At 35.8% G+C, this 18,350-nt stretch overlaps 1 protein-coding gene across 1 annotated transcript; it reads right to left on the minus strand.

The window, feature by feature from the left end:
* Positions 1-3,590: 3,590 nt before the first annotated feature.
* LOC130973619 (uncharacterized) lies at positions 3,591-4,880 on the minus strand. Its single transcript, XM_057898240.1, has 4 exons — positions 4,694-4,880; positions 4,511-4,571; positions 4,073-4,178; positions 3,591-3,910 (listed from the first exon to the last, which is right to left on the minus strand). The coding sequence occupies exons 2-4, from the start codon at positions 4,515-4,517 to the stop codon at positions 3,817-3,819; spliced, it is 207 nt and encodes a 68-aa protein (XP_057754223.1). The 5' UTR covers positions 4,518-4,571; positions 4,694-4,880; the 3' UTR covers positions 3,591-3,816.
* Between the last annotated feature and the right edge of the window lie 13,470 nt (positions 4,881-18,350).

The raw sequence follows: 18,350 nt of genomic DNA on the forward strand, positions 1-18,350 counted from the left end.
AAGGATCATATTCTTGTCAATGTTAAGTCTAGCCTGCTCTCTACCTTGCTTCCTCCCTTATTCTTTGTTACTCCCATTGTCTACCACTTCTTCTCCTATCTCCTCATCCCCATTCCTCTGATTTCATCTTTTTCTTTACAACAACAACAACAAAGCCTTGTTGGTAGGGTCGGCTACATGAATCAAACGACACCATTAAACGCTATCATGTATCATGTCTACAGGGGGACCGTTTACTTGTAGATCTCGTTTGACTACCTCATGAATGGTCTTCTTAGGTCTTCTTCTGCCTTTCAACCCTTGTCCATCTTCCATCTCATCCACCCTCTTGACTGGGCGTTCTGGCGGTCTTCTTCTCACATGTCCAAACCACCTGAGATGCAATTCTATACCATCTTTTTCACAATAGGTGTTACTCTAACTCTCTCTCGTATATCTTCGTTTCTTATATCATCCAATCACGTATGACCACTCATCCACCTTAACATCTTTATCCCTGCCACACTTAGCTTATCTTCGTGTTCCCATTGGCCGCCCAACACTCTGTCAATAGAATTTACCTTTATGTTTTAAAGGCACTTTTTTGTCATATAAAACCATACGCACTCCGTCATTTTGACCAGCCTACTTGGATCCTATGATTTACATCTTGTTCAATCTCTCCATTATCATGTATGATGCACCCAAGATATTTAAAACTTTTAACTTTTCGTAGGATGTTTTCTCCAATCTTCACCTCTGTGTTAGGGTTTTTCTTTCGGCGACAATTTACATTCCATATATTCTGTCTTGCTACGGCTTATGTGCAAACCATACACTTATAGAGCTTCTCTCCATAAATCCAACTTCTTATTTAGGTCTTCTCTTGGCTCTCTCATAAGAACGATATCATCGGCAAAAAGCATGAACCGTGGTACAGGGCCCTGCATATGCTCAGTGAGTACTTCCAAAACTAATGTGAAAAAGTATGGACTTAAGGATGATCCCTGGTGTAATCCTATACCAATAGTTTGAGAATTATTGACTTGGACTGAAAGACTCACAAGACTTCTTATTAGGCTCACTGGCGTAGGCTTTTTTTGCTGCTACCTCTATTGCTCTTCCCTCTCGACATTATTGGGGTTTCTAATCTCGTTCATATTTGCAATTCTCCAGCTATCTTGTTCAGCCCTTAGCCATGGCTCCCGTTGTTTTTCTTTAACATTACCTCCCATCGAATCCTCTAAATGCAGGTTACAAGTTTTGATTTCATGGCCTATATGACCACAAGAAATTACCAATGCACTCATATTGGAGTGTAAGGTCTATCACTTTTCCATTGTTGCCCGCAATTTTAAGTGACATGTGCAACGATTTGGTAATGTCCATCATAATCTAGATTTTCAACACCTTTTCCTCCTTTCCTCTCATCGCAAATAGATCTGAATCCAAAACTTTTCCCAAAAACTCTCCTGTTCTTCCCAAACTAGTTTTACAATGTTCGGAAAGCCCCCACAACTGCAGCCATACGGGAACATGGGCAAATTCTTCCTCTTTAATTGCAATATCCTCATTCCATCTTCTCAAATTAAAAATTTAGTTTTTAAATAGCCATGGGACACCTTTTCAATTCTTAGAAGATCAATTTCACTATCAAAGACGAATTGAAAGAGGTTTCTTCCATGATCTATCACCTTGAACCCCTCTGGTTGTCTCCATATTGCAAATAGCGCCGTTTCTAAAGTTCTAGTACTAGAATCTCTGTCAGTGAGAAGTCTCCCGACCAAGTTTTGTGAAAATCTCTCAATACCCTCCCTATATCCTCGTCAATAAATTGCACTATCTGATCTTCCTCAGATCATGTTGCACGGCTGTTATCCAACTTGGGAGCAGTGTTCACTGCCATTTGGTTGATCACCCATGGTGAAAATTCTCACAATTAGGATTCCTCAAAAAACTATAGCAAAGCACTAAAAAAAACCCGAATAATAGGTCATTAGATAGATCAGTAATCAGTGTGACCCCTTTTTAGCTGCACCGGGTTTCTTGTGAATTGGGCATCTAGATCCTCTTTTCAATAAAACAATTGTTGGTTACTCAGGCAATACATTATTAGCATATGGAGCATGACAAGCCACAAAATATAAAACAAATTTTCAAGCCAACGTAGTATGCAAGTTAAAATTACTTGGCAAGAATACCCAAATATCCAATGTACCTATGCTAGATAACATGAGACATAAATACACATTAAAGGTTTAAATCTAGCCCCAAACAAATTGAAGTAAAATTCCATTGGATACATCGTACACATCCAACAATTGAGTTTGTTAACATTTAAAAAGAAGTCAACATGTATCGCATTGCAAAGGGTTATCATGTAAGAGGATAACGTGACACTGGCTCTTCTTTTAACATTACCGGAACTTAATTGACGAATGGATGAATATATCCACTGAAATTTAACTTTAAGTGTATTAGACTGTTTCTAAATCCGAGAAGTTCTTGTCTTCCGTGTCATCGTTGGCGGGAATATTTCTGTATCCTATAAGCTATGATGCACAGACACTAGCACGAACAAGGGATACAATACAACACAGAACAAGCCAACATGCAAATTTTAAAATTTTATAAGACATAAAAACACACATACATATAAAATATAACGTATTTTTTAGATAAATTGTAATAATATTTTAATATTTTATTGATATTAAAATATATTTTTTAATTTTTTAATTATTTTTAATATTTTATTTTAATTAAATCAAATATTTAAAATATTTTTTATATTAATAAATAATAATATATATTGTATCTAAATTTATTTTAAGAATATATGTTAAGAATAAAACTAGACGTGTCCAAAATATATTGTAATAATATATTTTTTAGATATATCCAAACGTGTCCAGAGAAAATTTTTTATTTTTTATTAAGACACAATTGGACACAACAAACACGCGTGTCAGATGAGTGTATGAGAGTGTCGTATCCAAAATGTGTACACGACAGCGAAGTTACTTCATAGCCCATAAGTTATACAAAGGTATGCTTACCGTATGAATTAAATGCACACGGGGCCAGACAGGTTGGACCATCAAGATCAGAGCAAAATAATAGTATCAATTGATAAATATGTTATTAGGTCAACGGTTTAGAACTGATAAAGCACACAAACTATCATAACTCTGCCTCTGAGGAAACAATATTTTTCATTTACCGGTAAAGAAATGTTCATACCGACAACTTCACCCATATAACATATTAATATATAAATTCAACAATCCCGATTAAAAAATCTAATCTACAACATGAATCAAACATGTAATAGATAATTTGATTAAGACAATTGGACAGCAGACAGCATAAGATAGAAGTCTAAACCACATTAGTTATCAGAATATGCAACATTTCATGTCTACCCTAACCTCAAATTCCACAACGACAATTCAAAATTGTACTTGGATATTGCTGATTCTGATATTTTTCAGTGATTCTAAGAATTTCATTTGCAATGAAAAATGTATAAACACAGGAACAGATAGTCTTTCCCAATTCAACGACAATAACATACTTGGAAGAGAACACAACATCATTACAAATACTAATTTTCCAAGCTAAGATAAAAATCAATTGCTCAACAGATAACATCAGCACCTTCTAAGAAACCACCAAATTGTTTATTAATACATCACAGATGTTTTTTAATTCACATCTCAAATGACGTAAGTAAACATTTATGACTCTAAACTAAAAACTCAATTCAAATCATGCAGCACAAATGTTCCATAAACTCCACATCTACACTCAACAACTCAAATTAACCATTCTTGCCTATTTTTTGTTTCCACTGCCGCCTGCATTGTTCCCTCCTGCATCCTGACCTGCGGCTTTCTTAGCTGCCTTCTCCTGCAGCGCCTTTGCATCTCTACACATTAAAAAATTAGACATTTCAACAAAAAAACATCAATCAATCTCAATCTCAATCTCAGTTCATCGAAATTGAGTTCTGAAAAAGAAAATCAAAACAATGACCAAAATACATATGAACACGGTTGACAAGTTTGAGTAATGAAACACATTAGCCAACCTTTCCCTGCGTTGCTCAGGGGTCAACCCATCACTCTTTCCCTGCTTTGCTTTTGAACCGGCTCTGGCCTGAGCCCTTTCACGATCCTTTTCCCTCTGGTTACCGCGTTAGCTATAGAGTTAAGCCAAACAATGGAATAAACGGCATCACAGAAACACCAACGTACCAATACATGGTTGGATTGTAGGAAAGGAAACCATGTGCCATAAAGAAAACTCTTAAAATTTTGATATTGTGTTCCACTTGTTTTCTTTCTGCAGATCCAAATCTAACGTAACTACTGGTTCCGGCACACACAATTGATATCAGAGCAAAATTGGCTCAAATTTTCACTAGAACCTTTATTTGTGAGGAACATAACAAAAAGTCAACCTAAACCAAAATTTGACGAGTATCCGTGAAATAGCAGCAATAAATTTGCAACAGATCAAAGGATATGAGTCATTGTTGTTGGTTGATTTTTCGATGACAAAGCAAGATCGAAGATGACGAAAAAACCCTAAAAATTTGATATCAGGAAAAGTACAAAATCATCAAAATTAACGGTTAAAAAATTTAAACAAATAAAACAAAATTAAAAGTAAACCAAAAAGATCGGAGAGGGAAAGAAATAGCACGCACCTGATCGAGAAATCAAGCTAGATGATTATGACTGGAGGCGAACGGAGGGATGTAGAAAGGGGAGAAGAACCGGTGAACATCTGCTGACTCTGTATTCCGTAAGCTTAGGATTTTTTAAATAAATAAAATAAATTTAATATTTGGGTAAATTTTTTGGATATTGAAAATTATATGGTGTTTTTTATAATTATTTTTCGGCTGATGTGTTTTTTATGGGAAATTTTATAATCTATTTTATTTATCCATAATCAATAACAATATATAATAACAAAATATGTGTCCAAATTTTTTTTTATTATATGTCAGTTACTCAACATTAAATTTCATCGTTTCTCTTATCTCATACATTCATATTTACTATTTCTATATTTATATTTTTTCTATTTTACTATCTCTCACTTCACATTATTATTATTATAGAATAGAAATATTTTTTTTATTCTCTTGTTCATCTTTTGTTTGTCTTCTTCTCATTTCACTTAAATATAATGTAAAGCCTATTTTCATTTATTTTTTGTCATTAAATAAAAGTATAACACTATATTTATATTGTTGTTTTGGTTAATTAAAGTGATAGTATACTAATAGAAGGATTCACGTAAAACTCATCAACCAACTTGATAAGATTATGCCAGACATGAACAAAAAATAGAACAGCAACCTGTTAGTGAGAGAGTATTAGACAAAAAAAATGCAAAAGATTCGACTACCCATAATGTTTGAACTACTAAATCGTCCTTAGAAATAAAACATATTTTATAAATTTTTTAATAATTATCAAATAGTTCTTATTTAATTTTAATTACAAATTAATATTTTATATATTATTTAATTATAAAATTTATCCTCTATTTTATAAATTATTATTTCATTATTCATCGATCATGTTTATTAACAATTAGAAATAAAAACAACAAAAAATAGATCTTCCATTAATAATGACTTCCATAAATATTTTGACAATGTGAGTTTTTTATCCCTTAAACAATTGCATCCATAAAAGCCAGGAAAAAAGTGTGCTTGTTGGTAATTCAATGGATGGAAATGACAATTGTTAGTAATTCAATCGATGGAAATAACAATCAATCGAGTGAATTTTGCACCACAATCAAGATTTTTCCAAAATTCAATTATTGAAAATGTAATACAATGAATTGAATTTTGTACAACAATATGAGTTTTTTCAAAATTCAATCAAATCAATTGATTAGAAGTGTTATGCAATCGATTGAATTGCTTGAGTTTTTTTTATCAATTAATTGAATTTCGCACCTCAATATGTTTTTTTTTAATTCAATGAATTAAAAATATTACAGAATCAATTAAATTTCGCACCGCAATATACATTTTTTTAAAATTCAATCAATTATAAGTGTTACATAATTACACAATAGATTAAATTTTAATTATGCCATTAGGAATTAACCACCATTCAGCAAAAGAAAATTATTCTTTTTTATTTGTACGGAATGAAAAAGAAAATAATTTTTATCCCAAAAAATAAGGATAAATTCATTGATAAAATATAAAATAATTTAAAAAAAATCAATTGAACATTTTTTGATTAAGTAACCGAAGTCTTTTTTAAAAATCTAATTTGTATATTTCTTAATATTTATCCTTTTAAGGTTGGTAAAGATTATATTCAACCAAAATGCCCTTTTTATATAACGAATTTTTTTGTCCCTTTTATATCACCAAATTTTTTTATTCATTTTAACTAATATTTATCTTAAGTGCTATACAGTACCCAGTACACAACTAAGCATTCAATCCTTTTGCTGCATTAATTTTTGCAATGTGTCCGAGAGTTAAATTGACATGATTCAACAGTAAAAAAAAATCTTTCCTTTAGAGGGACACTTAATTCATTTGTAGAACTAGTTATTACTTATTAGCATCATGCAAATAAAAATGAATTTACATCTATCTATCTATCATTTAATTGATTATGATAATCCACCTATAAGTTTTCTATAGTAACGTTTCGGTCATTTTAAATTAAGATTTTTTATTAGAAAAACAATTACGATGGTGTATTTAAATAGTAATTACATAGAACCGCTTCATTAAATTAAAGAACTGACAAACATTTAATCCAAAGTATCAAAAGATTCGTCTATAAAATTCTTAATAAAAAATTGGAATGATAAAATAAAAAATATTGAAGCATTTTCATATTGTATAACATAATTTAATTGACTGTATAACACTTTTAATCGACTAAATTTTGAAAAATTGACCGGTGTTACACTTTAATTTCAATCAATTGAATTTTAAAAAAATTAATATTGTAGTGTGAAATTCACTCATTTTACTTTTATCGATTGAATTACTAATAAACACATTTTTTAATTTGTATGGATGAAACGAATTAAAAGATAAAAAATTCATTGATTTAAATTCCCAAAATATTTATGAAAATAATAATTAATGGAAGATTTATTTTGTTATTATTTTTGTTTCAAATTTTTAATTAACATGATAGATAAATAATAAAATAATAATTTATAAAATAGAAATAGATTTTATAATTAAATAATATATAAAGAATTAATTTATAATTAAAATTAAATAAAAATTATTTGACAATTATTAAAAAATTTAAAAATATATTTTGTTATTAAGACTATTTAATAGTCCCAACATTATGAGACTGTAGAATTCTTTGCTAAAAAACAAGTTATACATTGAGTGATCCAACTAATATGAACATTCTATTAGAAAATATCACAAATACATCTAGAATCAATATTCTGGATGAGATACTTTATCTAATTAAATATACTTACGTACCATTTATTTATCTATAATAATTTATCTAATTTAATGTATCTTTAATTTTTCAAAATACATTATTTTCATGCCAAATATAAATTTTTAAATGTTTAACTATTCATAACAATCCAAGAAACAAATTGAATGGGATAACATTGTTAAGAATTTTGTATATTTAATTAATAATTTATTGTTTTAAGCAAATTCAAATTATGTTTAACAATTTTTCAACTAATAAATTTATATTGTTAATTTATTATTTAATTTGAATTATTTTTACAATATATCTATCTTAATGTACTTTTAATATCTATCATTTATTTATAATTTACTTAACTGAATGTACTCTTTCATTTTTAAAATATATTATTTTTATGTTAATAATAAATTTTTTAAATATTTAAATACTCATAATAACTGCGAAGTTGATCTAAATAATAAATTGAATAACGATAATATGAATAAAAATTCTGTATATTTATTTAGTTAATAATTTATTTTTTCTTAAGTTTTGATTCAATCAACTTTTAATTACTTCCAAAATAATATTGTTATAGATACATTATGATATTATCTTAATGTACTTTACTTATCATGCATATATAATTTTAATGACAATCAGCCTTAGAATAATTTATATTTCAAAATTTAAATTAATTTAAAAAATATTATTTATGGATTAATAATCGATTTTTTAAATATTCAGATATTAGTTCAAATGTGTTTTATTAGTTTCAATAAATTTTATATGTAAAACTTTGGTACATAAAGGTAAAAAAATCAATTACATCTAATAATGCACAAATATAGCAAGTACTTCTACAATGCTGTAAATTATAAGTGACAATTGTTTCTTTAATAAATTTGAACTATTTAATTTATTATTCGGGTAATACAAATTTATAATTATGTTACCGTTTGAATGTACTCTTCGTACCTGCAACATATTAAAAAATTTAACGATAGTTATTGTTTATATTCTGGTCTAAAGCAAAGCCAGGCCCATTAAGAATAAACGTCAATTAAAGGTGGCCTCTTTCACTTATCTGATCTCTTAAGAGGTTGGAAAAGATAAGAGAGGCTCAGCCTCACTTATCTAAATAAGTAACTGCTGATACGTGAATATTTTATACCCTTTTTCATAGTATTTTTTAGTTATTTTTAGTTAGATTTTAGTTAGTTTTACTTGATTTTAGTGCAAAAATCCTCTTTGGATGCCACTTTGAGTTGTTTTGGTGTTTTTATGATTTCAAGTAAAATTCGGACGAATTTGGCAGAATTTTGTGCAAAAACAAAGAAAGGATAGTAGATGTTGTTAACCTTGACCTCCTTGCATTCCAATGAGCATAACTTGAGCTACAGAAATCTAATTGATACGGTTTTGATCGCGTTAGAAAGCTAACTTTCAGAGCTTTCCAACGATATATAATAGTCTATACTTTTTTCTAGTATCACTGTCAAATCTGGTGCTAAACACCGAGCCTGGCGTTTAACGCCTAACAAGGACAGAACTAGCGCTAGAACTCCCCCCTCTAGGGCGCTAAACGCCCAAACTGGCATTTAGCGCCAGCAGGGGAGCCAGAATCCGAATACTGATGCTCCTCCCGGGGAGTTTGATGTCCAAACTGGTGTTAAACGCCAAGAACAGGCCGAAGACACCTTCTCTTTGGGCTTCCAATTGGACTTAGCACTTCTTAGTTTTATTTTAATTTCCTTTTATAATATTTATTTTCAAACAATATCTTTTTTTAGATCTAGCATTTATTACTAGGTTAGTATATAAGGAATAGGATGCACCCTTTCTAGGAATCTTGCATCAAGCATCATTAAGGAATTGCGTTTTCTCTGTAAGTATGAGCAACTAAACCTCTCTTGGTTAAGGTTAGGAGCTCAGTTTATTTCTATGCATTAGAACTATTATTCTTCTATTTTAATTTATGTTTGATTCTATTATAAGGATTATTTTCGTTCTTAATATTATAAATTGGGTGGAACGAGAGTATGACCCTTGATACATGATCAGGAGGGCATTTTCATCATCTTAGAGCTAAGGGACGTGATGACCGAATTTCACTCCCCATATAAAATGAATCCGTTCTTTGGCAAGCGTACCAAATTATCGTCAAGTATTAACTCACAGTGGAGTGCGATCGTATCCACAGAGATTGGTTGATTGAGCAATTTTAGTTGATGAATGAATTTAGTTAAGCTAAGCAATAGAAAGAGTATCGGATGTAGAAAATGAAACAACAGAATTGTAAATGGCTCAAAAGTAAAAGAAAGTAATAAAGTGCAGAAAAGTAAATGGCAAGAATGTAAAGAGCTAAAACATAAATGGCTAAATTGTAAATGGGAATGGGGAATAATAGAATGTAAAGAAAGCTATAAAGAATGTGGAAGATAAGAATAGGGGGGATTCATTGGGATTGGGAGATGTTGATCTCTTTGGATTAAATTCAATTCATCTCATCTTCAATCATGCAACTCATTGACCTCTTGGCAATCATGAGTGATTGAGTCCCAATCTCTTGGTAACCCAATCTTTCAAATCTTGATCAATTGCCAATTCTTTGGTCTAATTGCTCATGAGAAGAGATGAAGAATGGTCCTTGATTATACCACACACCTTCCTAGATCCAAGTATTGGGAGGATTAATGTCACAGTATCCAACCCAAATCCAAATCTATTCAAGTGTGAGAAGGATTTTCAAGCATGGTTTTATGATTCCTCTTCCAAGGCTCACATAAAACCCAAGATCATTCAATCTCTTTCCCAAGATCATTGAATGATAGAATGAAAAACGAGAATCCTTCAAGCAAATCAAAGAGAAGATGAAGAGAAAATGAAATTTCACTATCATTAATCCATCAAGTACAATAGAGCTCCCTCTCCTAATGAGAGGGAGTTTAGCTAGTCATAGCTTAGAGAAAAGTACAAGAGATGGAAGAGATGAACTGTAAAGTAAAACTAAAACAAGACTTGGCAATACAACCCCCTTTTTTAGTACTTCTAGGGGTTATTTATACTATTCCTATTACTAGAATTAAGAAAATACAAAAGAGAAAAGAAAATTACAACTAGAGGGAAAGGAAAAACCCATGAAAATGATGCATGTGACTGGCGTTTGCTTGGCATTTGAGTGGCATGGCACGCCTAGCTACTAAATTTGGCTTGGTGCGCCACACCCAGCTCCTCAAGTGGCACGACCCTTGCATTGACATCCCTGGTGTGCCACGCCTTCGAGCTCAAGTGGCATGCCAAGGGTCGTCTTTAGCTTGGTTAACCTGACGTGCCACGCCTTCGAGCTCAAGTGGCACGCCCAGGGTCTTCTCTTTGCTTGGCTAACCTGGAGTGCCACGTCTTTGAGCTCAAGTGGCATGCCTAGGGTCTTCTCTTTGCTTGACGTGCCAGCCTTCAAGCTCAAGCAACACGCCCGGCTCTTTCCTCTCACTCCTCTTCTCTGGACTTTTAAGCTGGCGTGGCACGCCCAAGGTCTGGCGTGCCACGCCCATTGTGCGCGCTTTATCTTCCTCTCTGGAAAACATAACTGGCGTGCCACGCCCATGTGTTGTGTGCATGGTTCTCTTGTTTCAGTAGCTGGTGTGTCACGCCCAGCATTCAAGTGGCACACCCATGGTCTTCTGGTCTTGGCGTGCCATGCCTTAAGCTTCAAGTGGCACGCCCAGTCTTCTTCTGGTCCTGGTGTGCCACACTTTAAGCCTCAAGTGGCATGCCCAATCTACTTCCCCTTTGGATGATGGGATTGGCATGCCACGCCTTCGACATCAAGTGGCACGCCCAAGGTGGGTGCTTAGCCTTCTTCAGCATTGGCGTGCCATGCCTGGAACACAAGTGGCACGCTCAAGTCAAGAGTGATAGCTGGCGTGCCACACCTTCGACGCCAAGTCGCACGCCCGCTGGCGTGCCTCGCCTTCGATACCAAGTGGCACGCCCAAGTGTTGGACCTTCACCTCCTTCTCTGGAAACTTGAACTGGCATCTCATGCCTACAAGATCAAGTGGCACGCTCATAGTAAATGATGGGATTGGCGTGTGACGAATGAATTTTTTTGTTGGTATAGAATTTATCAAGTGATCAATCGTAGTATAGTCTAAACCAACGCGAAATCCATTATCAAACAAATTTACAATCTATATCCGAGAGTATTAATCTCCCGAGTCGTTCTCCCTTGGAATTGCCAAAGTATGCATCTTATTGATTTAGTAAGCTTTGTTTGAGTTCTTTGAAGGTCTTAGCACAAGTAATGAGGGACAAACAATCAATTATCAAAAGGACTTGACCTAGGGTTGGCATTAGAAATCTTTATCATTATAGTTCACTCAATGTTGATAACAATTAGGCCTTGCTCCATTTAGTCATCCCCTAAGTATAGAGGAAAATCAAATGAGAACAATCAACTTGAGTCACAAGTCCTAGCTTCACCTTATGGGAATCTAGCTTTAGTGCACTCCAAGTCAATTAGCAATCCCTAACTTTCAATCAACTATTGAGATAGCTATTCAATTTCTTCCAATGACCAAACCCTATGCCAAGTGCAAAAATTCTACTCCATAGCTAGTGTTGACATTTTATCAAACATGTAGTGAGCAAGAAGGAAGGTCATAGTAAAATGAAGAGAAAAGTAGAATTGAAGATATTGCAATACAAGGAATTAGCAACAAGTATCAAGGAGCAACAATGAGGATCAAAATCTCAAATTATCAATGAAATCCAAAATTCATAGAGTTGAATCCTAGATCCAAGGAACTTTAGCAATTAGAACTACAACTTGAAATTGGAAAAGAAAAACCTATTACATGAACAAAGTAAAATGAAAGTTGCAATGGATCTCACCAAGGAATGGGTAAAAATCCAGAATTTTGATGAAGAAGAACCCTAGTAAGAACTTGAGTTCTCTCTCCTCTCTCCCCAAAATATCTCCCAAAACTAGAAAATATGAACTAAGTCTTCTCAACCTTTGCCCCCTTGGTCCTCTTATGCCTTTTCCCGCCAAAGCACTCCTCAAAAGTTAGGATCTCTAACCAACTCCACGCCTAAGTCACGTGACTTCTAAAAATATCATACTCGAACATCGGCGCGTACGCGCAAGGTACGCGTGCGCGCCATGGATGCGGTTTTAGAGTGTGCGCGGAGGCGGAACGTACGCGTGCGCGTCCATGAGGATCCTGGCTCGGCCGCTACCCCAGCCGGCTCGTGGCTTGGCTCTTAGTCTCGGCTTCACGTTGCTCTCGTCTGCGCGGGCGCGTCAGGTGCGCGCACGCGCCCATGCGGAAATCTCCAATGCTCAATTCTCATGCTTCCTTCCTTTGCACCCTTCTTCCTTATCTTTTCCTGTCCATTCCTAGTCTATGTCCTGAAACCACTTAGCACACGAGTCACGGCATCGAATGGCATCAAGGAGAGATTAGAAATGTATCTATTTTAGTGCAAAATAAGCATGTTTTCCTTTATGAGGCAAAACTAGGAAAAGAATGCAAATCCTTATATTTCCATGCAGAAAGTGTGTGAAATCATTGATAAACCCTTTTGAAATTAGCACAAGATAAACCCTCAAAATGGGGTTTGTCAACCTCCCCACACTTAGATTCTAGCATGTCCTCATGCTTAGGAAAATGCAAAGAAACACAGAAGACCGAGGAGTTGCAAAGGTATAAGACTCATGAAATGCAACCTACTTATATGCATTCAACTATGACTATTGCTATTATCTACTTGGTTAGGAACAAATCAGCTTTCTTATGACATATGCGAGCACATGGGACACGATGGTGGTCAAGGCATAGGACTTGCCAATTTCTAGGCGTCAAATACGATATATGCAACTTTACATGAGGAATGCTCGCGAGAGCCGGGAATCAACGGATTGAGCATCGAACCCTCACCGGAAGTATTTGTACTCTCGTCGCTCGGTGTTTGGGGTTGATTCTCTCAATTCTCTCCTAATCATACTTTCCAAGATTTGTTTTTCTTCTAACAGTCAACAATTATTCAATGCACGCATACAATTATCATGAGGTCTTCTCCTTAGGTTATAATGGGGTTAGGGTCAAGGTAGGATCATATATGGCTAGTGGGCTTAGAAATTGGATCTTTGATGAACTTAAACTTCCCCACCTAACCTATATAATGACCTATACAATTAAGTGCTAATCTAACTACACATCCCTCACTTTTTCACATACTCATGTATTTTCTATTCATTTAACAACATTTATGCATTGATTCTTATTGAGCTTCACTTTGGGACATTTTGTCCCCTTTATTGCTTTTCTTTTCCTTACTCTTTTTTTTTTTATTTCATTTTTTTTTCATATTATTTTGTTATATTTTTTTTTTCACACTATACACAAGAACCTCAATGCATAAAGTCTATACATTTAATCAAACATGAGCATGTACCCAATTCCTCAATATTCAAAATCAGAGCAAAACTACCCTTTTATTCACCCAATGTCCCAAAGTTCCCACACTTGAATGATACTCACACACGCTAGCCTAAGCCAATCAAGGATCCAAATTAAGGACTTTCATTGTTTTCCGCTTTAAGGCTTGTAATGTGCTAAATTAAAGAACAAGTGGGTTAATCGTAGGCTCAAATTGGTTAACAATAGAAGATAAAAGGTAGGCTTTTTGGGTAAGCGGGCTAATGAAACGATGGCCTCAATCACATAAATGCATGTGTACACAAAATAATGGACATAAAGAATCAAGCAAATCAAAGATTACAATCATAGAAAGAGAATATTGCACACAAGAAGGAGAATAAGTGGTTATAAGATGTAACCACGCACTTAGGCTCAAAACTCGCTAGCTTGTGTTCTTAACTCAAACCCATGTTCCAAAATATAATTCTTCATACAATTTTGGCATCAAGGCATTTAAAATTTGCAATGCCCCCACGGTTGCCCCAAGGTATTGGTTTCCTAAGAAAGACTTTCATTGTTTCAACCAAGTAAATTTATCATGCAGATGGTGTCAACTAAAACCTAATCATGCAACCTATCCTAATGTATTCAGATTTATTCAGATGTTACCTACAGAGATCGGTCGGCCGACCTCCCCACACTTAAAACTTAGCACGGTCCTCCGTGCTATAGGTTAGGCGCAGTGGTTGGTCGAGCTCCGAGTGGCCCGCATCTCCGATGTCAAAGCTCTCGCCGCTTGAAGTTGCGGTGGATGTGGAGATATCGGGTTCCTCCATAGGTGGGGTGACTACGCTTAGGAGTTTCTTCACATGAGCATAGCGGCGTTGGTTACGCCACTCATAACGGTCCAATTTCTTGTGAAGGTCCTCAAGGCGTTGGGCGGTCGATTTCTGTGATGTAGATGAAGGGGTAGTGTTGCGAGTCGGTGGGGGTGGTCCAAAGTCCTTGGTGGCTTCCGGAGGCTTGAGGCATCTCTTGGTCGGAATTATATCACCATCGACCGGAATTGGGGTTCTCCTATCTTTAGCCTCTCGGTTGACGCCGACTTTTGCAACCAAGTCGGTCACCAAAGCGGGGAATGGAAGATTTCCTTTGGCATGAATGCGCCCCATGGATTGGCGGATGACATGCGAAATGTTGACCGGCTTCTCGGTTAAGATACACCATATCAATAAGGCTAACTCGGCGGTAATGGATGACCCATGTGTACTTGGGAGCACATAGTGAGCTAGAATTTGGGCCCATGCCGTGGCTTCTTGAGTAAGGTGACGGACATCTAAACCCTTGGGTCTTTGCTTGATGGTCCCCCGAATCCAATATGCGTCGGGTAGAGCAATGACGCGGAGGATCGCGCTCCAATCGAATGCGCGGTCATCGCATGCAGCCAAGACTTCTTCGTAGGCGTCATATTCATCCGTTGATGGTTTAAGCCCAAGGACTTCTTGGATGGTTTCTACTGTGACCGACACTTGCTTTCGGCGCACAAAAATTGATGTGAGAAGGGGGGAGTGGTAGTTGGAGTAGAATTCCACTACCCACGAGAGATTTGCCTCCTTTGGTTGCCTCAAAAGGAACTTCCATTGCCTCCGGTCAATGTGTGGCATCACAATCGGATGGAGGTGAGCCGGTAGGACTAGGAGGGGTTCCGGATGATAGTTCCTCTCAATCATTGTCGCGTAAACAAGTTCGCAGTAGCGGTTGGGAAACTTGTTCGAATCCTTAGGAGGATTGTCCTTCTCAATAGCATCAACGGGGCCTTTAGTCCTCTTTAAGAGTGGCTTGGCCGTTAGGTCTTGGTGCGCTTTATTGGAAGCTGGCTTCTTGGGGGCTTTCCCTTTGTTCTTTTTGATGACCATCCTATGAAAACAGAGAACGGGAAAACATGAGACCCAAATAAGTGGAAGTAAAGCGATTATGCAATAAAAAGGTATGCCATAAAATATGGGTATCATTGTCACATGACAGCTGCAGCATGTAACTAGGATAACATGAGAAAAGCAAGGCAAATCATCTTCATATGGTGTAAGGGAAATTTAAGCACGCAAGTAAGGAGCGTGAGAGGCACACACCCTTAGGGACCATAAGTAGAAAGCAAGCTAAGAAAATGTGAGTGAATGGATTGTGGAAAGTAGGGATGCACTCAAAAGTGATTGGTTGAGAGGCAAGGTAGTCATAATGAGTCCAAAATTCAAGTTTGCCTTTCATCGAACACCTGGCGTGCATCCTTGAAGAAGTATGTGATTATGTGAAAATGAGAGGAATGTAATGGTGCACGAAATTGCAATAACACTTTTGCAATCCCGCACAACTAACCAGCAAGTGCACTGGGTCGTCCAAGTAATACCTTGCGTGAGCAAGGGTCGATCCCACGGAGATTGTCGGCTTGAAGCAAGCTATGGTTATTTTGTAAATCTTAGTCAGGATATCAGAAATTATCAGGATTGATTGTAAAAAGCAAAAGAACATGTAATGGTTACTTGTACTGCAGTAATGGAGAATGGGTTGAGGTTTGGAGATGCTCCATCTTATGAATCTCTGCTTTCCTACTGTCTTCTTCATCAAACACGCATGTCTCCTTCCATGGCAAGCTCGTGTAGGGTCTCACTGTTGTCAGCAGCTACCTCCCATCCGCGCAGTGAAAGCTAATGCAAAGCACTCTGTCACAGTGCCGCCAATCACCGGTTTGGTTCCCTCCCCTACCGGAATAGAATCACTCTTTTGCGTCTGTCACTAACGCCCAGTAGGTTACAGGTTTGAAGCACATCACAGTCATTCAATCATTGAATCCTACTCAGAATACCACAGACAAGGTTTAGACCTTCCGGATTCTCTTGAATGCTGCCATCAGGTCCTGCCTATACCACGAAGATTCCGATTAAAGAACCCAAGAGATAACTACTCAATCTAAGATAGAACAGAGGTGGTTGTCAGGCATATGTTCATAGTTGAGAATGATGATGATTGTCACGGATCATCACATTCATCCGGATTAAGAACAAGTGTTATCTTAGAACGGAAGCAAGCATGATTGAATAAGAAACAGTAGTAATTGCATTAATCCATCAAGACACAGCAGAGCTCCTCACCCCCAACCATGGGGTTTAGAGGCTCATACTGTGGAAAGAACGTGTATGAAATGTTATGAGGTCATGAGGTTCTGATTACAATGTCAAAAGGTCCTATAAGTAGTAAAACTAGTATCCTAAGGTTTACAGAAATGAGTAAATGACAGAAAAATCCACTTCCTGGCCCACTTGGTGTGTGCTTGGGCTGAGCAATGAAGGAAATTCGTGTAGAGACCTTTTCTGGAGTTAAACGCCAGTTCTCATGCCAGTTTGGGCGTTTAACTCCAACTTTTAATCCAGTTCCGGCGTTTAACGCTGGAATTTCTGAGGCCGGATTGCTACGCGGGTTTGGGCCATCAAATCTTGGACAAAGTATGGACTATTATATATTGCTGGAAAGCCCAGGATGTCTACTTTCCAATGCCGTTGAGAGCGCGCCAATTGGGCTTCTGTAGCTCCAGAAAATCCACTTCGAGTGCAGGGAGGTCAGAATCCAACAGCATCTGCAGTCCTTTTCAGTCTCTGGATCAGATTTTTGCTCAGGACCCTCAATTTCAGTCAGAAAATACCTGAAATCACAGAAAAACACACAAACTCATAGTAAAGTCCAGAAAAGTGAATTTTAATTAAAAACTAATAAAAATATACTAAAAACTAACTAAAAGATACTAAAAACATACTAAAAACAATGCCAAAAAGCATACAAATTATCCGCTCATCACAACACCAAACTTAAATTGTTGCTTGTCCCCAAGCAACTGAAAATCAAAATAGGATAAAAAGAAGAGAATATACTATAGACTCCAAAATATCAAAGAAACATAGCTCCAATTAGATGAGCGGGACTAGTAGCTTTTTGCCTCCGAACAGTTTTGGCATCTCACTCTATCCTTTGAAGTTCAGAATGATTGGCATCTATAAGAACTCAGAACTCAGATAGTGTTATTGATTCTCCTAGTTAAGTATATTGATTCTTGAACATAGCTAATGTATGAGTCTTGGCTGTGGCCCAAAGCACTCTGTCTTCCAGTATTACCACCGGATACATACATGCCACAGACACATAATTGGGTGAACCTTTTTAGATTGTGACTCAGCTTTGCTAAAGTCCCCAATTAGAGGTGTCCAGGGTTCTTAAGCACACTCTTGTTGCTTTGGATCACAACTCTATTTCCTTCTCTTTTTTTTTTCTTTTCTTTTTCTTTTTTTTTTTCTTCTTTCTCTTTTTTTTTCGAAATATATTTTTTTTTTTTCACTGCTTTTCTTGCTTCAAGAATCAATTTGATGATTTTTCAGATCCTCAATAACAGTTCTCTTTCTCCTCATTCTTTCAAGAGCCAACAATTTTAACATTCTTGAAACAACAA

Source organism: Arachis stenosperma, chromosome 4 (assembly GCF_014773155.1).
Source record: "Arachis stenosperma cultivar V10309 chromosome 4, arast.V10309.gnm1.PFL2, whole genome shotgun sequence".
Lineage (NCBI taxonomy): Eukaryota > Viridiplantae > Streptophyta > Magnoliopsida > Fabales > Fabaceae > Arachis > Arachis stenosperma.